Below are 22,472 nucleotides of genomic sequence, written 5' to 3'. Positions count from 1 at the left end.
AGCCATGCTACTATCAGCATATAAGCATATATAATAATAGTATTAGCATGATGGTAGCAAGGGTAAAATACTCTAAAGACAAGAGACGACAGATACTGAAGTAAATGCCAAAGGCATTGTGATGTGTTGTTACATAAATAAACCTAAAAAAAAATGCATGTTCAACAATAAGAGCTATTCTTTACGCATGATGATCCACAAACCATATATTGAAATAATACCGCTCTTGATCCATCAGATCACAACTAAATAACAATGATAGAGAAAATAATGGAATTATTGGCAGCTACTAAGAAGCTGCTGCCAGATAAGAGATATAAACCAAGCAATATGAATAGAAACGTAGAATATACATTTTATGGTACCTTATCCTAATTTTTAATGAAGAAAGATTTTGACAGTATTTTATCTGCTTTTTTAATCCCTTTTTACTGCAGTGTAAATACAACATGTTTCCCAAAACCGAGTCCATCAATCTATGGCTCGTAATCACTTGTAGTTAACAGCTTGCAATAGGTTTTGTACATAATAGTAGGCATTTGTTCGAAATTATCTTATTTCGAATATCATCAGTTTCTGAACAACAACCCACCATCATCCAAATACAGTACTAATATTGTCCTCGCTATGCTGCTATAAGAACAATGCTACCTTCAGAGCTCTTCTAGCATCAACATTTTAAAACTTGATATTGGATGGCCCAAACCTCAAAATTAGAAACAGTTTTGTACATCCAAAATGTAGTATGGGGTAAAAGGCAGCAACCCGTAAAACTGAAACATGTTGGGTGCCAGAAGGGCTACAATTGTCTATAAAGATTAAGGTATTCTTGATGGGTAGATACGTCTGTTTTGTGCAACAACATGGACAAGCTATGATAATTGATATGCATCTCAGCTATCTAAATGCTGAGGTTCACCAGATGCGATAAGCGTTGTACAAGATAAATTGCTACTTTGGCATTCAGAATTTAGTATAAATAGAATAACTCTTGTCTTCATCAATAAATGTTTAGTTTTTGTGTCTGATCTTATTCAAATAAGTCTTTTCTTGTTTCTGTAATATTGAACATTTTTTATAAGCTACAAATTATAATCCATTTATTCTTTGTGCTTAATATTCTTATATGAAGCTCATCACTCAAAGTTGGGTTATTTCCATAATCATCTATTTCTTAGCATCAAACCCATCCAATTTAAAGTATAGCTACACCAGCGTTTTTCTCGTTACAAATTGCTACAGAATTATGCTACTTTCAGAACGCAAGGAGTATTAATACTTCAAAGTCTGATTTTGGATAATACAAACCCTGAAATCGGAAACAGTTATTCGAAAACACTTTTATACATCCAAAATGTAATAGTATGGGGTAAAAGATAGCAAATCATACACGACGACGTATGCTTCGCAAGGCATATCGCATTGGGAGGACTTGGTACCTAGTGTACTGCTCTAGCTATATGACTTTTCTCACATAGTGACCTTATTAAAGAATATTCCTCGCATAAAACTGTGCGATAGATGTCAGATCGAATAATTGCATTTTGTCTTACTTTTGAATAAAGAAGAACTTAAATTGTATCTATTTAGATACCCTTTTATTACAAACACAACACTATTATAAATGAAAGATCAATAGGAAATCAACTAGTTGTAACCCTTTGTCACTTCAACCTCTGAGCCAATCAGATTGCTTGAAAACTCCGCTGACCTAAAAAAAATTTTGCGAGGGTTTCCCTCTGTTTTGATGTGAGGCAAAATTTTAAGCGCCGCTAGGTATACCAAATCTAGCCCTGTGCTATCATTAAACTTTCCCCAGATGCTAGAGCATGCCTTACTTACACCACCTAGCTTTAGATTCTGGCGTTGAGACCCTCAATCATCACTAAAGTAAGTAGCGATAACCAAGTGGAGACAGCCTATCTACCTCCTAGCCTCGGATAATGTCTTGTTGAGCTTCAGTGATAGGCACATCCACCACAACATAATAAAGAGGTATGCTTCAAAAGAAACATAATAATAATAAAAGAAAGAAGAAAAGAACATACTACTATACTTCTATAGTAGTATATGTCGGCAAAAAAAAAAAAAAAAAAAAAAGACGCTCACACGAAGCGAGTCAAAGAAACGCATAACAAACACCACATCAAAGATGTTCAAAAAAGCTTCTTATTGCTGTTGCAATATAAATGCATACATGAGCAACGTGCATGGTAGTAATAGTCAGATGTAAAGCAACATGGCACAAATACGCACAACTGCAAAAGCAACAGTGGTATTATAAGTTTGCAATGCAATGTAATGACTAATGTTGTTTCATGTAAAGCTACAGAGGAAACACTACCAAAAAAAGAAAAAGAAGTAAGCGCAACAAGGCAAACATGATGAATGCATTATCACGATAAAGCAAGCAATAACACAAACGTTCAAAGAAGTATCATATTATTGTCACCAGAAGAAAAAAATACTTACCACTTACCACAGCTAGAGATAGACCAGAAGATACACAATCACCGGATATAGACCACAGAACGAGCATACAACAAAGAGAGTAGACCAGGAGCGACCAGATTAGCAGTAGCAACAACATCAGCAGTAATACCAGCACCATAATAGAAAGACCAAAAAACGAGTGACACCAGAGAACGAGCAAGCACCAAAGACAGTAGACCAGGAAAGACCAAATTCGCAGCAGCAACACCAGCAGCAACACCAGCAGCAACAACATCAACACTATAGAAAACCGAAGAACGAGCGACACCAGAGACCAGCAGGCAAAGACTAAAGAAGCAGCCACTAGACACGATAAACCAAAGAAGCAGGCAGTAGAGATAGCAGAGTAATGGCAGCAGCACCCACGCCAAGTAGGCAAAAGAGTCATCAAAACCTAATAAACAAATACAGTTAGTGTTAATTCTACGCCTTCCAGTGCTCATTATCGAATAATACTTAATATATTTCACTTCAAAGAAGCAGTATCAAGTCTTCCTAACAGTACAACAGTGTTGTCAGAAGCTAGACTGTTATTACCAATCAAACGGTTTCCAAAACCACCATGATTTAATGCTAAACGCGATTTGCAAAAAGGGTAAAAAAACGAGGGCATGGAAAAATAAGAGGGTACCCTAGCCGACGTCACGACCAGTAGATTTAGTCTCAGTCTTGTGCCGTAGCAGCCTTAATCGCGGCAATTTAATTTGAAATTGTGCAGTGGTATTTTCGTGTTCAAACTTGACTTGATCTTATATCCTTTAAACGCTTTTGTTAAATTTGACTATGAAAACTGTCGTTATCACACCCAACCTTCTAATACATGTCTAGAAGGCTAAAGAAGCCGCATCAAATGATGCTGATTACATCTAGCTTTTAGACCGAAAATAATGAGCAATTTCCAAAAATATGAAAACAGATTTTCTGTGAATATGTTAAAATTTAGCGTATGAAAGTCTCATAAAAAGAGTTTTCAATGTTGCGTTTCATCTTTACGATCAATTTGATCTAATATGTATCATAGAAAAAGTCTTCATTTTTGGGGTGAAAAACGCGATCATTTGATTTTTAAGAATTTTCCCTTGCTAATGCTCGTGGAAAAATGATGATTTTCATGGATTTGCAATGACCCAAAAAAAAATTGAGATAAGGCATCAGGAAGTAAAGCGTGGCCAAAAGGAGGCGTGTGGTGCTACTCCAAACGCTCAAAACGCTTTGGGGCATGAGTTATTCGTGTGGAATTTGAGGCTTTACAGACTAAACTTCACAGAAAAAAAGAATGAAAAAACAGTAAAGTCAACTTGATAAAGGTATGTTTTATTATCAAACTGACAGGTGTAAAGTAAACTGGAGTCTCTCTACTGACCAGGCAGGTAATCCTTCTTATATACTATAACAATGGATAAAAGTTCTATTAATTAGATTGACAAATAAGTCAACTCAGATCAACTAATGTCTAATCATGCTAAAAGACAACTCCAGCAAGCTAATCATGATCTAGCTTTGTCTGGATGAATAATTAGACTCTCATCCGAAGTATTCTGATCTATTCTTTCTATAAGAATAATTAATATCGATCTAGTAGCATGTATCCGATAGGTACAGTCTTCTTAGTCTATATCAATAGTACATATCTGAGTGTATATCGCTGAGCATACATCTTTAGCATGTATCTGGATATATGGCATGTCTGTAACATGTCTCATATATAGTACAAGTCTGTAGTACATAAAGTATCTGTAGCTAGTATCACGGATATAAGCATGTTGTGTCTTATAGCGTGGATCATGAAGTGCACATCTGAAGCAACAAGCTCATATTGCATTAATCTTGGTGCCTATCCAGATATGGTAAACATCTGTAGTCAATGTCGGAATACAAGTATAAGTCTATAGCGCCATCCATGTCCGTGGTGCCATCTATAGCCTATATCTTATATAGTATGAATCTTATAGTACTAGCGTATCTGAAGTCCATATTATCTTCTTATAGTATAAATCTGTATTGTACATCTAATCCAGTGCACATATAGTTTATATCTAAATCTGATAACTGGATAAACTGTCGAAATAATGCAGATCATAGTGGATGTATTTTGCAAGCGAAATGGACTTACTCTTCTGGCAATGCAACAGACTACCCCCTTCGTTTTAGGTCGAATTCTGTTCAAATCTAGTCATTTTCAAGCGCGAATAACTCATGCCACAAAACGTTTTGAGGGCTTGGATTAGTACCACACGCCTCCTTTTGGCCACGCTTTACTTCCTGATGCTTTATCTCAAATTTCTTTGGGTCATTGCAAATCCATGAAAATCATCATTTTTCCACGAGCATTAGCAAGGGAAAATTCTTAAAAATCAAATGATCGCGTTTTTCACCCCAAAAATGAAGACTTTTTCTATGATACATATTAGATCAAATTGATCGTAAAGATGAAACGCAACATTGAAAACTCTTTTTATGAGACTTTCATACGCTAAATTTCGACATATTCACAGAAAACCTGTTTTCATATTTTTGAAAATTGTTCATTATTTTTAGTCTAAAAACTAAATGTAACCAGCATCATTCGATGCGCCTTTAATGACTCTTTATAAACGCAATAGAAAGTAGTAAAGTATAACAATGACAATTTTCATAGTCAAATTTAGCAAAAACGTTTAAAGGATGTCAGATCAAGTCAAATTTGAACAACACAAAAATGACAACTGCACAAATCCAAATTTGAGTGCCGCAGTGACAGCTGCTGTGGCAGAAGACTGAGGCCAAATTTACTAGCCGTGACGTCGGATAGGGCGCCCTCTCATTTTTCCATATCCCCGTTTTTTTTCCTTTTGCAAAACGCGTTTAGTATCAAACCATGTTGGTTTGGAAACCGTTCGAATGATAATAACACTCCAACTTTTGATCACACTGCCTTGTATTGCTAAAAGAACTTGACACTGCTTTTTTGAAGAGGGATATAGTAGGTACCATTCGATAAACGAGCACTGGAAGACGTAGAATCAGTACTAATTGAATTTGTTTGTTAGGTTTTGATAATTTTTTTGCCTGTTTGACATGGGTGCTGCTGCCATTCCTTTTCTGCTGTCTCTGCTGTCTACTTTTTGGTCTTTGTCTGGTCTCTGCTGGTGTTGCTTGTTGTTTGGTCTTTGTCTGGTCTCTGGTGTCGTTTGTTCTCTGGTTTTTCCATGGTGCTGGTGTTGCTGCTGCTGTTGCTAATATGGTCTTCTCTGGTGTACTGTGTCTGGTGCATGCTTTTTCTCTGGTCTATATCTGGTGATTGCGTATCCTCTGGTCTATCTGTGGTGGTGGTAAGTGGTAAGTATCTTCTTTCTTCTGGTCGGAATGATATAAAACCTCTTTTTTGAACGTTTGTATTATTGCTTCCTTTCTCGTGATAATGCATTTTATCATGATATTTACTTTGTTGCGCTTTCTTCTTCTTTCGCTGGTTACGTTGCCTCTGTGGCTTCACATGAGACAACGTTAGTCATTATGTTGCAGTGCAAACTTATACCACCATTGCTTTTGCAGTTTTGTGTGTTTGCGTTACTTTACATTCGACTATTACCATGCACTTTGCTCATGTTTGCAATTTTGTTGCAACAACGAGCTCTTTTGAGCATCTCTGATGCTGTACTTGTTATACTTTTCTTTGAATCATTTTGTGTGAGTATCCATTTTTTGCCAAAGTACTACTATACTCTTATAGTAGTAGTATGTTCTTTTATGCTTTCTTTTATTATTATTATGTTTCTTTTGAAGCATACCTCTTTATTACGTTGTGGTGGATGTGCCTATCACTGAAGCTCAACAAGACATTATCCGAGGCTAGGAGGTAGATAGGCTGTCTCCACTTGGTTATCGCTACTTACTTTAGTGATGATTGAGGGTCTCAACGCCAGAATCTAAAGCTAGGTGGTGTAAGTAAGGCATGCTCTAGCATCTGGGGAAAGTTTAATGATAGCACAGGGCTAGATTTGGTATACCTAGCGGCGCTTAAAATTTTGCCTCACATCAAAACAGAGGGAAACCCTCGCAAAATTTTTTTTAGGTCAGCGGAGTTTTCAAGCAATCTGATTGGCTCAGAGGTTGAAGTGACAAAGGGTTACAACTAGTTGATTTCCTATTGATCTTTCATTTATAATAGTGTTGTGTTTGTAATAAAAGGGTATCTAAATAGATACAATTTAAGTTCTTCTTTATTCAAAAGTAAGACAAAATGCAATTATTCGATCTGACATCTATCGCACAGTTTTATGCGAGGAATATTCTTTAATAAGGTCACTATGTGAGAAAAGTCATATAGCTAGAGCAGTACACTAGGTACCAAGTCCTCCCAATGCGATATGCCTTGCGAAGCATACGTCGTCGTGTATGGTTTGCTATCTTTTACCCCATACTATTACATTTTGGATGTATAAAAGTGTTTTCGAATTGTAATGAAATAGCCACCCAAACGCAACTTAATTGAAAACCAAAGTTCATCAAATAGCACTCATTCAAATTCATGCTATTTGGATCTATTAATGAAAGCGCTCAAATGTACATCAAAAAACCATTTAAAAATACTAAAGTAAAGATACACGCTTATATCGCACATCGTGTGAATGAATCACTCCTGATCACAGTGTATTCAATCACACCCATGATGGTCGTAATAAGTGATGGTATCTTTATCCAAATAGAATCAAATCAATAACAAGCATATTCAAATATGACAACTATGCCCTGCTGCCATAGTTGCACAATATCCCAGATAAAGGATTCCATACTTCAATAACAAACATCACACTTTAAACCATCAAGGTTACATTAAATCATGCTATGACGATAGCTCACCCAGGCCCATCAAGGTTACTCAAATCGACCCTTATGGCCAGTGCTCTTGCATTGATTACCACTTTAAATCAAACATCAACAACATTTGCCAGATACCGCAATAGCAGCACCTATTGCTCTCTATCATCACTAATCCTACAAGCTAGATGCAAATGTACAAATACTCTTCTTTTTTTACTCAATTCCAGGATCTTCAGTTCATTTTATACACAAAATAAAATACAGTTGATTTCTATTGTATTTTACCTTTATTTTTTTTGTGAAATCTATTTAAACCTGATTTCACTGCACGAATAACTGTTTCCGATTTCAGGGTTTGTATTATCCAAAATCAGACTTTGAAGTATTAATACTCCTTGCGTTCTGAAAGTAGCATAATTCTGTAGCAATTTGTAACGAGAAAAACGCTGGTGTAGCTATACTTTAAATTGGATGGGTTTGATGCTAAGAAATAGATGATTATCGGAATAACCCAACTTTGAGTGATGAGCTTCATATAAGAACTACTTGTTAATTATTACGATCCATTAACAGTAATAGATCAATAGATGAAGTGGTGTTAGGAAACGTTGTATTATTGAAAACCGCTTGGCAATGTCTTGCTTTACTGTAGTGCCTCAACAGTTTAAAGCTGCTGGGCTGCGCTTTTCACAAAAAAGGGGGAGCAGCCATTTGCGGCAAAAATACTTTTTTTAATAACACAACGAAAACATTCAAGTGGTGCTCAAGTCTATAAAATAAATCAAGGGCTTTGTATGATTAATAGCAATGCACAAGTAGAATTTTATATGCTCCACTGTAGCAAAAGTTAGCCCTGTTGAGTGGTCGTTTTTCGACAACAGTTTGTTGACAGTGGCTGGCCTATTAAGTGCTGTAGATGCATGAAAACAACTGATGCTACAGATTTGAGTAAGGCCTCAAACAATAGGTTATTTTTTGGGCTACACTACGAATAATGCAACAGATAAGTTGGTACAGGTCTGGTATGTAATAATTCATCTTAAATATGTTTCAATCCGCATAATTGAAACATTACTAGTACCATCATAATACATATTTATATACGATAATCTTGCTTTTTGACAGGTATTGAACATTGGTAAAAATATATGTCAATACTACTTCCTAAACATCTATTACAATAAACTTACCACTTAATCGTACTACTCCTTGTTCAATAATATTTACGTAATATTATAAAATCATAACATAATACATTTATAGGCTCCAGACACTTTTACAATCCTAATATGGAGAAAACTGAGCAGCCAGGCATTTTTCAAGCATGGTTCGTATACGATTAGAGACTATATATTAAATTACTATCAATCAACAACCAAATTTCTTCTATTATTAATTTTGCAATATTAGCCAAAGGTCCGCGGCAGCGCGAGGCGCCTGAATGTAGGTTGGTTTCCACCAAAATAAAGAGAAGACCAGGAAACCAACCGAAGAGTCAAAAGGCTCATCGTAACATAATGGATTTATGGCCCCCAAACACTTTCAAAGCCACAAAAAGGAAAGATGTTGATTTAGCAAGTATTTTGATAGACTTACGTTATTAAATATAGAATGCAAGAAAACAGCATGGTTAACGATAGTGCTATATAATTTGACACCTACTGTCCATACGCTTCAAAAACATCTATTACTGCCAGCCGGCTCCACCAGCCGCCAAAATTAATCTCAACTCACACTCTTTGTCTATTCTAGATTGGCGAGATTCTGACACATTTTCGACTTGATTGAACTATTTTAACAGATTCGACTATGTAAGATCTGATAATCACCCCATGCTTCCTTAAGCTTTCCTGGAGTACTTTTCAAGGCGCTTCCAATGGTACCAAGTTATATAGATGTCTTGAATACACTTATTGAATGATTTGTAAAAATATGAAAAGAGGTTTCTGGCCAAAATGTCGAAATTTTACATATCAAATTCCCACAAAGATGATTTCAGAGGTTGCTTTGGATTGATAGAAACATTTTGATTCAAGATATACCATAGTAAAAGTCTTCATTATCAAGGTGAAAAATGCGATCGTTTGATTTTCGATGAAAACCATGAGGGGTACCTCATGCTTTTTAGTCGATTTTTGACCATGTTTTTTTGGTTCCCAAAAAGTCGAGCAAAAGTGTCAGAAAGTAACTGCCAGATGAGAGCAACCATTTGGGACTATTCTGACAATCTAAAACGGCCTTGAACGCAAGAAAATGCAGCTCAAATGCACTCATATTTTGCTGTATTAGGGACACTAAGGACTAAAAAGTGGGAATACCAGTATGCTGCTTGCCTGTATATGAAGTATCTACATGTGTACGGATGTGGAACATTGCATAAGAGTTAGATTCTCAGATAATAAGGAGGGGTCTCATGTGTAAGTGGAGGATTTAAATGAAAGTAGCAGTGTTTTGATAAGATGCGCGAGGGCAATCGGTAGTGCAAGTTGCTGCTGCGCAGGTTGGTTCTCACCGAAGCGAAGCGAAGGTAGAGAGCTATCCGAAGCATAAACACTCGTATGTAATAATGAGCTGTTATATCAGGCTATGCAGCTCGTTGGGGATGGATGGTACGCTATGAACATTCGTCTTTATTACCGTCTCTTACTAAACTAAGAAAAAAAGTTCGCGTGTATAACCTGCTGCTTACGGATGTATGAACAGAAGAACATCTACAGATATAGTTACAAAGGCATACTTTTACATATGATTAATAGAAAAATCTAAATTGATTCTATCAAAATACATCGTGTTAGTCTTCTGGCAAGTATCAACAGGTAAAGATGTACGTGGGATACTTGCAGTTTCATTTGGATGTTTATCGCGATGACAATTCTCTCTGTAGAGCAAGTAACCAGTCAGAGTAGATAGCATCGCTGAAACAAGTGCAGTAATCAAATTAAATATCATTCCAAATGCTACACAACAAAATTAGTTTAGTATATTGAATGAACGCGATCAATCCTAATTCATGCATACCATATCTAGGTGCATCTTGCGATCGAAACAGATACGCAGCAACTATACTACCAACATTGCCTACCATAAGTACAGAGGCTACAGCAACAGCTCTCACATTCAGATCGTGGTAATTGATGGCCGACCAACCTATGGCGGCAGCAGCTACATTCGATATGAATTAGAACCGTTGCGCGCAATATAATCTATATTGAGCGATATACCTTGCATACCCATCCCCGCAGGAATCAAAAACAGAGTACTATATAAAGCTACACATTGAGAATTAGTATCGCTTATTAATGCGAGTAGGTGCCTTGGCAGTTACCCCATCTATTTGTAAGAACCAACAGGCAAGTGTAGCCAATAGCGATAGTAATGGACCCAACTACTAGTAATGGTGATCGACGATTATATCGACCAGCCAAGTATCCTCCAGACAGCACACCCAATGTAGCAATTGCACACGGTGGGGCAGTTAACAATTGAGAAGTTTTGGGATCGAAGCCAAATCCTAAAGTAGAAGCTAAGTCTATGATGGCATCTACACACTCACTCACTGGATTCCTACCATCAATTAGTGTTGGTGCAAAGACAGTAATACTGGTAACATTGATGGAATTCAGCAAAAATACAAATGCAAACGCCCAAGTCTTCCAATCCATGAACACATCTTTGAACGTTTGGATGGATATAGCATTATGGATTGTATCTGCTTGTTGATGGATCATCATTCTGTTTGCTTGTAGCACTTTTTGTTCGGTTGACAGCCATTTCACGTTTTGCAGATCATCGAATAAAAAGAAGTAAGACACAATAGCCAAGACTATCGTAGGCACTCCTTCAACGATAAACAGATATTGCCAATCATGTAAACCGTTTCTGCCATCCAAATAAGACATTCCGTAGGTCAATGGTCCCGAAAGTAAGCCTGACAGTGTGGCCATGGTCAATAGTATGCTAACGCGCAGACTGAACTCTTGAGGATTGTATACTTTGGATAGCAGAAACATGATTCCGGGAATGTAGCCACTTTCAGCTGCTCTACCATCACGGAACAGAAACGATGAAAAATAAGGGGGGTTTGATGAATCATAAAGAGTTAGGTATAATAGAGGTGGTTAGGTATTCAGTGGCCATGTACATATAATCATTATAATGAAAAATAGATTACCCTAATATTAATCGTGCTATCAACAACCCCGTGAAATTAGTGACAAAGGCTGTCAGAAGCGTTGCAATTCCCCAAACCAGCATGATGAATGATAGCCACATTGCAGCGTTTGTTCTTTTCAATACAACATTTGAGGGCACTTCAAATATAATCTGTTGCCGTTCATTCATGCATTAAGATAGGATTAGAACACATACATATATGAAAATCTATAAATACATCATCATCTTCTTACATAAGTAATAAAGAATGCTGATATAGCTGTGCTCAATTCATATGCGGTCATCTACGTTATGAGTGTTAGAGCAATATACGCCTGGCAACCCGATAGATTCTCTACAAACCTCAAGATCCGTCTGAAGACCGGCCAAGCTACAGATGAATTGTACATAGTCAGACGCTCTTTATCTGACAATAATAAATTGAATTACATACGTTGCATTTCCAATGTTTGCACGATCGAGAAAATCAGCAAAATAAAACAAGCAAAACAAAGGCATGATTCTGATGTCTAGTGTTCTGACTAATTTCTTTTCATCTTGTGAGTTGATATGCTGAACGTCTTTTGTCTCTGCAAATGAAGTGCTGCTATTCTCAAGTGATACACATGAAAACCCAGAGTCAAATTCCATGCGGGATTTCTCCTTGGCATTGCTAGCTTCCAGATCGAGATAGCCTTCATCCTTGTCAGTGGAAACTTTGGTTTCCTCGCTGTCAGTGTTCATAGATGGTGGAGATGCGTGATTCATCTTTTGCTTAGAGAAAGAGTCTGGATTGAAAGGACAATCATTTTGAAAGCACAGTTTTATATATGAAAAAAGCGCTTAAATCAACTCCTTATTAACTCACGTATAAAGATATTAGGCTTTTGTTTTCTGCATAACCTCCCCAATCTTCGAGAAACATAATCATTGTTGGACCCCTTTTAAGATGCTCTTTCGACATTTTTTGTACTGATATCAATTTTTAGTATTTTTTAATAGCATTCAGTGATGAGATGAACAACTCGAGTATCGTGCTTTTTTTTTATTGACTTTTTTAAATGTTATTTTTAACAGAGGGGATCAATTGATAATCAATCTGTTTTGCAAGCAAGAGGTGATTGCATATTTGGATAGATTTCTCCTTGGTTCAGGGCAAGAACTGGGTGGTCAAGACTTAATCCGGATGATTCAATGGCCCGAAGGCCTACTTTCTTTAGTGGCTTTCGATTAAGAAATTTATCACATCCAACGACTGTCAATCTTGAGCGTGAAGCGAAATAGTGACCGGCGCAAAAGAAAATTTTTTACCTCAATCCAAAGCATTTAAAGCAAAATTTTCCAACAACAAGACAGCTTTCTTTTTTTTTTTATTAACAACTGATCTAAAAGGCAAGTGTTTCATTTATTATCTTCAAAAAGAGGGAAAGGAAGGGAATCGTTGCGGAGAAGAGAACATCATGATCCCGAATGATTCGTGTGGAAAGAAACGATAATGGAATTCCTCGTATCTGAGCATTCATTTCTTTCAATTTCCTTCTTTTTGGATATTTGGTTATTTTTGACATGTATTAACCTATTTACACTTTATAGACATCTTGAACGATGAGTGAATAATACCCTGTTTCGCTGTCTCGAGTGGTTTTTATTAAACGTAAGTTGATTTATTTTGTTTAACATATTGCTCAAGAAGAAGATGACGAAATGCATCCACATTTCTGAAAATAACTGAAAGATTGGATATAATATACATGCACCACCATCTGATTCTTCTTGATCAATATGCTATACTATATCTTCTTTTCGCATCAACTAATCGCGTTCATATCACAGTGTCTTTAATCATTCTTGATTGAAATCGGGTCTTTCCTCATTTTACTTGATATTTTTGGTCCTATCTGTGTACGCTAAAGGTAATTGTCATTGCAATTCGATGAATAACGCCTGTTGTATGATCAAAGTCATATGGATATGATGAAACTAAAGTACAAACGTCAGTTCTGCTTCTGATTAGCTGTGACGACAATGACTATATCGCTTCCTGACGTATACTTTTTTCATACAACATTGCGATTACTTTTGTATTTTTAAGCAAGCAGTTTATTAATCATACATTTTTCTATTACAGTTTCCATCTAATTTTCTTTACTGAAAAAGGAGGCTTAGCTGCACTGATTGTGTATGGTAAGTTTTTTCTTTATTTTCATGAAGCAAAATAAGTGTCTTTTACAAGGATGAGAATAAGTTATATCCATTCTATGATACGAGGCCCACATCTTTTCGACACCAGGGCAAGAAGGACGCTTTTCCTTGAGTTCTTCGAGGTTAAGAACAGTTCTTGTTTCTACCGTTGAGGGATGGGGACATTTCTTTCGAAATTTTGGAAGCTCATTGATTGCACAATGAGTGGACGATCTTTAGAAGTCTTGTCTTTCCGTGGTTTCTAGGATTTTAATAAACTTGCTGATTATATTCACTTATTTTGTTTCTATTTTATTTTGTTGTAATGCATTTCACTGACTTGTATTTCTTACAGTTGTATGTTTGTATTTGTATTGTGAATAAATAACTTTGACTATAACGCTTTTGTATTCTTGAGTGAATTATTTTTCATATGTCGGAGTTAAGCTGTCAAATCTGTCTTTCCAAAAATGGTATTGTTTATTTTGTTCCTGCATAGCCTTGTATCGACCTTATTGCACTATCAAATCATTGTATGTAACTCAAGTATCTACGCATTGCATGCTGATACCAAATTGAATTGCTCGATTATGATTCTGTCTTGGTGGAGGTGGCCAGCTGCTCCCAACAAGTGTGCTGAATTAAAGCTCTCTTCATATACCCATTAGCGAGAGGGCTCTCCATATCCAAATTTTCTGATGGGACATTCGCTCTATGGCCAAAACGAAGTCAATTAAGTAGCGAAAGGACCAACATACTTGCCATTGTAAGATCAGAAACAATAGCTATATCCTTGAATACACTCATTTCATTAGAATGATCTATTCAGCGAATTATCAAATGCAATCTGTGGCTTTTTTTTAATGGACTTCAAATCCTTCTAGCATTAAATAGCAATTTTTCTTTTGCTCAAATCACAATCTCGAAGTACATTCCTCGCATAAATTATACAATGGCAAAGCAAGCATCAGGTATACTCAATGAACCATTTTATCAATAGACGAGTCAGTACAATTAATCGTTGTGTTAGACAGCAAAAAGGCAGCTGCCAAGAAGGAAATTCCTGCCAAGAATGCCGGTGTCAAAAAATCAACAGTAAATAAGAAGGGCAAAAGTGTGTCCAGTGGTGCTGATGAAATCGACGATATTTTCAGTAAAAAGAAGATTACTGATGCTTCTGAAATTGACGATATTTTTAATACCAAATCAATCAAGGGAGAAGCTGCTGAAAAGGAGCCTACCTTGTCAAAGAGTGCCAAAAGAAAGGCAGCCAAGAAGTCTAAAGTATCCGAAAGCAAGGATGAGAATAAACAAGCCGACGACGAGGACGATGAAGAGGAGGAAGAACAAGAGGAATTAACAGAGGAACAATCTAAAAAGGTTGAGGAAGTTGTGTTTGCTGAATTGGCAGCTGTAAAGAGCAGTAATCCTTCAAAAAAACGTGCTGCTCCACCACCAGTCATTGATGATGCATTTGGTGATTCAAGAGGCATTAAAAAGACGAGTAAGCATCAGAACAGAGAAGCAAAATAGACAATGCTCTAACTTTATTACTCTAGATCGCACAACAGAAGATGGCTATCCTCTTTACGATGTCAAGGATCTGAACATTGGTGGTGGTTTAGATACACCAGATTGCCCCTTTGATTGTCAATGCTGTAAGTTACTTTTAAAGAGTGGTAGTATATGTACAACTGTATTTATTTTTTATAATTTTGTAGGTTTTTAGCTAATCTACAGTACAGAGATATAATAAACGCAGTATATTGAATATAGAATTTAAAATGCTTCCCAAACAGTGACACTGTAAGCTACTTCCATTCGTCTTCTTACAAATGCTGGTATCGATTGATTCAACCACATTTGTCTAATTTGTTCGTATCGCTTCACATTTAAATATTGAGGGGCACCACGCTTGAAAAAAATGTCTGCTTCACCATGACTATCCAAATAAGGTGCATTCATGATACTTCCCCCATTGTCATGCAACAGCAATAAGAAGCAATCTTTGATCATGATAAAGATACCAATTTCACCACCACAGCTACATAACCAAGGACATGCATCAGATTTCTAAACTATTTCAATATACACAACTGTAACTTACCTCTTCATATGTATGTTGCATTCTCCTTTGCTATCTTCAGTGCAACAGAAACGACGAGCGCAAACAAAAGTACCACAAATCAGACAGATGGCAGAATGCTCTGGCACTGTTTTACACTTTCTGCAGACACGTTTTGAGCTTTCATCCAGTAACTGATCCAATCTGTAAGGAAGGTGAGCCATTCTGTATTGCGTTGGTAAGTGGAGCGATATGTTGGGTGATTCATGCGTAACGTAGTCTTGGCACCAGCCATTGATCAGATCTTGTTCAAAGGGTTGCAAGTCAAACACGGTATCCAGGGCAGGCAATCTCAGTATATCCAACAGGTTGTCAAACTCACTCTTTTCTTCCATGTCGTCCAATGGATTCTGAGGTATAAAGCCATGATGCACAACCATAAACATAAGCGATTTACGCAAAAACGGAAGGACAAAGGTGCGCACAATAGCGACCAGTGCACCGGGATTGATACGTTGGAAGAAGGCGTCAATGGATGCTTGAGGTACCTTCAAGAGTCCAAGCACGTAGTTGGCAAACTGATGGACTCCTTCGGCACCAGTGAATTGCTGCTTTTCTGCATTGAGTGTCTGCAAGAGTCCGCTGATGTGAGCATCCTTGATCACCTTCTCACCGTCCAAAACACTACGGACAATCACAACGATGGTCTTGGCCAGTTCAGCAAGGTACATTGAGCGCAATAAATGATGGACCTCAACAGAAGGTGCTTCAGCAGTGGAGAAACTCAAGCGAACCAACGCTTTAAACGAGTCGTCTACCAGCAAGGGCTTCAAATGATCGGCTTCCACCATATCGTCTATCAGATGAGTGCTTGTGTTGGGAATGAACTGATTTAATGCTTGCAGTGCTAATCTCTCCTTTGTGAACCGGTCTTCTGCTGCCCATGGTGAATTCATCAAGTTTTGGATCAACAGGTTTGTCATGCCAAGTATCTTTAAAAGCGTCTGTGATGTGCTGGAGATGTCGTCAATGAAGGTGCCTGTATGCTCGACTGTGAGATCTCTGGCGCGAGTGCCTTCAGTGCCACGTTGAGCTAACTCAAAATCAGCAATTGTATAGGCATACATGTCTAGCAAGTTTTGGATCGAATTGGACAAAGTCCATCTTTCAGACTTGGGATTCAGGGTAACGTGCATCACCTTAATCAGTTGATTGTAAATGTGCTTCAGTTTATCTTGATCGCTGATCACCAAGTCAGGATCGTTGTTCACAAAAGGAGGTTCTTCATCAAACGCGCCGGGGAACTGCTTGAAGTTCTTCTTGAGATCAGTAGCTGCATCGTCGATGGCCTTTCTCAAATCGGCGTAAGGAGTCGAGGGCACCATCACACCTGGATACGCTTCTTTCTTGCCCTTCCACACAATAGGCACCAATACATTACCTAATGCTTTGCACAGAGGACAAAGGAATCGACTTTTGGGAGAAATGGACAAGGGGAAGATTCTACCACCAATCTCACCTAGGAACTGATTTTCCACAGATTGTTGATATGTATCAAAACACTCGGAATGCATGAGATGACCGCAAGACGAGATATCCAAGCCAGCAACATGAGCATCCGTAGGGAATCCACTGAAGAGAGGCGTCTTTTCAGAATTCTCGGGTCGCGGAGCCCAAGGATTCGCCTGTTGACTACTCTCCAAGACATCAGCCAAAACCTCCTTGTTGTTCAATGGTGACAGACGTTGAATGTTGGTCTGTTGAATAAGGCCAAGCATACCGTACAGTTTGGTGTCGTCCAGTTCTTCTTGACAGACGATACAATTGTCAGTAGGAAAGTGGCATTTGCGCACAATTTCGAGATCGTCTTCAGCGGCAAGTTCGCTACTGCCGACAGGCATGTCTTGATACGCTTCCTTGGTATCTTCTTCGACGTCCTCGTCTTCTTCAGTCTTGTATAGATCAGCATGTTGCTCCATAAACTTGGATTGTGCATTGGCAAACTGAGACATGATAGCCGCTTGTCTGGCTTTAGCAGCAGCCTTTTTGCGCTCATAATCAGAGACATTACCGCCTCCCGAGCGTTCCATTTCAGCCTTAGTTTCTCTTGACTTTCTCTCTTTCCAATCGCTGATGACTTCCTTGGCAGCAGCAGAACAGTGCACTTCCATTTTATCCACGATAAAGCCGAGACGTTTGTGTGCATGTGATAAATCGGCATCGTCCAAGCAGCGCAAGAGGATCAGCAGCAAGGAGGCGTGTATCTTTTCAATTTCATTGATTTGAATAGCGTACTCATCACTTTCGGCAAAGTCAATGAAATGTTTGGTGTTGGCTTCGTCAATAGCGACATCTGCTCTGTATTTGCCCTTGACGTTCATGGCAGCGAGTTCACTGGCTGAACTATTGGGATCTGTCACAGCAAGCATGCCGAGATAAAGTGCTTCATCCAGAATGGTGTCACTCTTGGACTCCTTGTGGAATTTAGACTCCCAAAGAGCATAGGCAATGATTTGACAGAGAACGTGTGAATGCAAAAACTTGCCCAAGTGTCTGAATGGACCCACGTCAATGCGCTTGCTGTGTGGTATCAACAAGAACTCTTCTTTATCGTTCAGTTTTTGGTCAGGATGCAGTTGGTTCCAGCGCTTCTTTAGTGCGTTTTGTGCTTCTTCGCGTTGATTACGAGTGTAATGCCAGAAATAAGGCTCAATTTCATCCACGTATTCAGGTTTGATCTCGTACAGTCCCTTGTCGTTTAAACCGTCGGGCGCCTTGAAGTTGGCAATGGTGTTGAGTTGGGTCTCAAAGGACTCGTGTTCTGAAAGACTTTCAGGCACAAGCTTCAGCAGTTCAGAGTAGGCCATGCTGGAGATACCCAGATACTGAATGATGGATTGACGCACGCGGTCTTCAATCTTTGTGCCTGAAGCATAGCCATGCTCTGTCGCACAGATGATGAGCAAGTTGAGAAAGTCTTCCACCATGTATACCATTTGGCTGGAGTCATAGCAGCTGTGCTTGTGGGACTTTCCTCTGAACCAGTCCATCAGCTGGAATCGATCCATCAATGTTAACAAGATTTGGTTGCTATCACAGACAGTGAGGCCCACTTGCAACAAGTAAATGTCGCAATCCAGCGTGCTTTCCCTAACATTGACATCCCTGTATGAATGAGCCTATTGTGGAATTGCTTAGAATGAGCTCTTTGAATGCTGCTGAAATCCTACTTACCTGATTTCTAATACTGTAGCCATTTCTGACCCAAACACCACAGTTGATCTGTGACAGCAGTGCAATGGTTCTGATAGGATACTCCAATACCATGAGGAACATGTCATGATCTTTACTGTCAAAGGCGTCGTTGACCATTTGCTTGAATCCTCCCAGCCAGCCGAGTTCATTCAGCACACCTTGATGCAAAAGAGACACATTCTCAAACAGCTCTGACAACAACCAATGGAAAGGATGGTGGAAAGAGACGGGACCGGAAGTGATGTCGTATTTCACAATCTCGTAGTTGCCAGTGTTCATTGTACCGACTTGATGGAACTCCTGCTCAGCCAAACTCTTGATGGCAATTCTTGTTTCAGGCAGCTCCGTCTCACCCACTTTACGAGGTACCAGGACAGGCTTCCACTCAGCAATCTCCTTCAGCACACGGTAAATGGATCGACAGAGGTTGCGAGAGGCTTCGGCCATGGTGATCTCACTCGACTCAAAACAGCCAGCAAACAGACGACACAGCTTGGACGTCTGCAGTGTCATGTTAAAGGCAGTGACCCAGGATTGCGACTCGAATTCCACGTGCATGTCGGATTTTCGTTTCAGGGCGTCCATTTCCTGAAACTGATACAGCATGTCCAGAAAGTGACGAAGATACAGTGGGTTCTTGGCAATCTCCACCTTGACTTGCTCAGCATTCATCACGTATCTCAAGTCAAAGATGGTGTAGGCATAGCGATGACGGCCAATGGCGCGTGAGGAGCAATCCACTTGAGCACGAGAGTATTCTTCAGGCAGGATCATGTGGATGTGATCTGTCAAGAAGAAGTTCTCTAGAATAGAGCACACAATGCCAAAGAACTTGTACTCTTTGACCAGCATGGATGCCACTGTAGGCACCGTCAAAAGTTGAACTGACAAGGTGCTAACCGAGTTTTCAGGTTCTCTGTCCTTGAAGAAGAAGGCATCGACGAGTTCCGGGTAATTGCGAGCAAATCGAGTGCCAAGTACAGGTCTGTACTGAAAGTTGGAGATGAAAGTGCCAATCAACAGATCCTTGATGCTAACACGGGCCGTCTTCCATAAACGCAGATCGAATTGCAGCAGATAATCCAAACGCAATTTACGTCTAAATTCCTTTTTCAATTGCGCATTGACAAGGCGTGCAGTGGCAATTTCTTCTTCTGTGGTGATGGCAGCAGTATTTGAGTTGGGAATGCGCAGGCTTTGAGTGATCTCTCGCTCCTCATTTTCTAGTTTTTCAGTGTGCTCAAGCCAAGCGTCCAGGTTCCAATCGATATCCAAAATATCTCGAGGCTTGTGCGTTTTGGAAGAAGAGCCGGATTTGGATTGAGAAGAGTTTGATAAGCGTCTGCGTTTAAGTACTTCGGCATTGCGACCTTGATTGCTGGAAGATAAGGAAGGTTGATTTGGTGCATCGCTCTGTCTCCTTCTGGACAACTGGCTGGGAGTAGGTTCCACATGATGTGATGATAGTGCTGCCTCTCTGCTGTTGGTATCGTCAGTTTCCATCATATCTTGAGGGCCGGATTCAGGCCGAGTGTGCGTATCGTTGTCCTGTTCAAGGGCAATGGAACCATCTGTATCATAGTATTCGTCTGAATCCTCATCCTCCTCTTCATCGTCATCGTCCTCCTCTTGGTCTTCGTTTTCTTCAGCTTGTAGACGGTTGAAAAAGTCGTCGAGTTGGTCTTCATCCAAGAGTACATCTTCTTCGTTGATTTCATCCATGTCTTCACCAAACAGCATGTCCTCGTCTTCATCGTCGTCGCCCATCGTCGCATCCGCGCCTTCCAAGTCAAATTCGTCATCTTCATCCTCTGCCATTCTCTCTCTTCTGTACCGGGTCGATAGTACGGCAAGCTCCGGACGAAGCGCCCAGTCTGCTGAGAATACCTCACAGATAATGTCACGAATAATGCAGTTGCCCCCATCCACATTGTTAAAAAACTTGTAACGACCACCTGTCAACTCTTTAAGCCAATCCAACAACAAGCCTGAAATCTCTTCGCGCACCGTTTTTTGAGAAGAGCAGATGGTTACGGCAAGGTTGATGGAACTGACAATTTCTGCGATACGAATCAACTCTGCTATATCTGACGACTCTTTGAGGATATGGCGGCCGTACACATCTACGCAATCTGCCGCGTGGGCTGCCTCATCTTTCGTGCATCCAAGTGCGTTCACAACGATATCAATAACATTATCAAACGAATGCTTTTCGTCATTCCACAGAATACAGGCGTATGTTTGGTTGGGTGCATCAATAGGTAGTCCTAGTGCTTCATGTGAGTCGATGCAGTCTTGCTTGATGGAGTCGACAGTGCCTACAGACACTACGTCCTCGGGTGAAGTAGCGAATGTCTCTAATATGTAGTCCAATACCACAGTGATGGTGTCGCGAACAGACTGCATGATGGCAGGAGGCACAGAGAAGAGTGGCTCCAATGCGTGCGTCGATGTGTCGGGTATAGTTGAGTCAGTATTGGGTGAATGGATAGCACAGACGAGAGGTATCTTCCATGCTTCTGGATCACCGCAATCACAGCAACCACCAGCGCCTCTGCTGATCCAAATTTTGACATCATGTCCATCATGGTTTGTTGAATGAAAGCATTTGGAGCACATAACACACGTGTCATCTAGCCCACAGTTTCTAGTAGAACATGACATGAGCCATCTTGTTATTGTCTCTGCCCACACACATAATCCATTTACCTGCAACGATAGACACTTTCGCCCTTTTTGAATAAATGACCGCATTGCTTTCCTCGTTGGCTTTCCCAATACTCTGGCTCATTATCATCACTCTTGCTAAAATTTTGCTGGTTTGGCAGTTGATCGTCTATATGGTCATCAGGTTCAGAGCCAAAGAGATTGTATTTTTCAAGCAATTGAGACAAATTATCACTATCAGAGAGACCCTCTTTGAAAAAGTATTTCTGCATCAGGTCAGCATCGTTGCTCCATAAGGACCGATAACAGTTGGTGAGGATTTGCTTCTCGGCGCCTCGATGCAATTTGCTCTTGTACATTAAAGGTGCCTCCGTCAGGAAAGTTTTCAGTTGTGCTGGAGTGATAGGCGATGTGCCTACATTGTCCCATGTTGAAGTAGTAGGCTGTGACATGTTGCCCTCGTTGTTCTCTCTTTGTGTATGTTGGATGAAAGAAAGAAAAAAAAAAGTATCGAATATAATAGGAAAAAAAAAAAGTGCTGGGTGTGTATGTTTATTGAATATTATGTTGTTGGTATCAATGTTTAGTGTGTGTGTATATAATATGCCATGTTTCCACCTTGAAAGCCAGATGATGGGGTCTATTTTACAAGAGAGAGGAAGCAGAAAGAAGTTTTTTCCATTGCTCCGTGTGACCTGATTTCCTCTTACTAGCACATCTCAATGGTACAATTATCGAGCAGAATGATCCAATGCTGACATAAAACATGGATAAAGCTGTCTAGTACAGCCAGGGAGAAGGCGAGATGTGTATGATTTGCTCGAAATATGAATTTGTCTCAGAGAAATATGGGTTG

General features: G+C 39.3%; 6 protein-coding genes across 6 annotated transcripts; 1 reads left to right on the top strand and 5 right to left on the bottom strand.

Moving 5' to 3' along the window:
• Positions 1-2,510: 2,510 nt before the first annotated feature.
• Positions 2,511-2,936, bottom strand: ATC70_000736 (uncharacterized protein; the record flags this gene model as incomplete). The annotated part of the gene is made up of 1 exon (XM_064820147.1): positions 2,511-2,936. The coding sequence occupies one exon, from the start codon at positions 2,934-2,936 to the stop codon at positions 2,511-2,513; it is 426 nt and encodes a 141-aa protein (XP_064684067.1).
• A 2,654-nt stretch (positions 2,937-5,590) lies between these two features.
• On the bottom strand, positions 5,591-5,899 carry ATC70_000735 (uncharacterized protein; the record flags this gene model as incomplete). The annotated part of the gene is made up of 1 exon (XM_064820146.1): positions 5,591-5,899. The coding sequence occupies one exon, from the start codon at positions 5,897-5,899 to the stop codon at positions 5,591-5,593; it is 309 nt and encodes a 102-aa protein (XP_064684066.1).
• Positions 5,900-10,058: 4,159 nt separating this feature from the next.
• On the bottom strand, positions 10,059-11,240 carry RRP12 (pre-rRNA processing protein; the record flags this gene model as incomplete). The annotated part of the gene is made up of 6 exons (XM_064820145.1): positions 10,059-10,069; positions 10,125-10,253; positions 10,315-10,458; positions 10,518-10,565; positions 10,622-10,807; positions 10,865-11,240. 6 exons carry the CDS (start codon positions 11,238-11,240, stop codon positions 10,059-10,061), a joined length of 894 nt encoding a protein of 297 aa, XP_064684065.1.
• Positions 11,241-11,690: 450 nt separating this feature from the next.
• Positions 11,691-12,216, bottom strand: ATC70_000733 (uncharacterized protein; the record flags this gene model as incomplete). The annotated part of the gene is made up of 3 exons (XM_064820144.1): positions 11,691-11,753; positions 11,812-11,839; positions 11,903-12,216. The coding sequence occupies 3 exons, from the start codon at positions 12,214-12,216 to the stop codon at positions 11,691-11,693; spliced, it is 405 nt and encodes a 134-aa protein (XP_064684064.1).
• Positions 12,217-14,581: 2,365 nt separating this feature from the next.
• Positions 14,582-15,358, top strand: ATC70_000732 (uncharacterized protein; the record flags this gene model as incomplete). Its single annotated transcript, XM_064820143.1, has 4 exons — positions 14,582-14,600; positions 14,660-15,133; positions 15,189-15,287; positions 15,351-15,358. The coding sequence occupies 4 exons, from the start codon at positions 14,582-14,584 to the stop codon at positions 15,356-15,358; spliced, it is 600 nt and encodes a 199-aa protein (XP_064684063.1).
• Positions 15,359-15,408: 50 nt separating this feature from the next.
• ATC70_000731 (uncharacterized protein) lies at positions 15,409-22,068 on the bottom strand (the record flags this gene model as incomplete). The annotated part of the gene is made up of 4 exons (XM_064820142.1): positions 15,409-15,673; positions 15,737-18,873; positions 18,929-21,596; positions 21,659-22,068. 4 exons carry the CDS (start codon positions 22,066-22,068, stop codon positions 15,409-15,411), a joined length of 6,480 nt encoding a protein of 2,159 aa, XP_064684062.1.
• Between the last annotated feature and the right edge of the window lie 404 nt (positions 22,069-22,472).

This window comes from Mucor velutinosus (genome assembly GCF_035048745.1).
Source record: "Mucor velutinosus strain NIH1002 chromosome Unknown tig00000041, whole genome shotgun sequence".
In the NCBI taxonomy this organism is placed as follows: Eukaryota; Fungi; Mucoromycota; class Mucoromycetes; order Mucorales; family Mucoraceae; genus Mucor; species Mucor velutinosus.
This window is presented reverse-complemented; position numbering and strand designations above follow the sequence as displayed.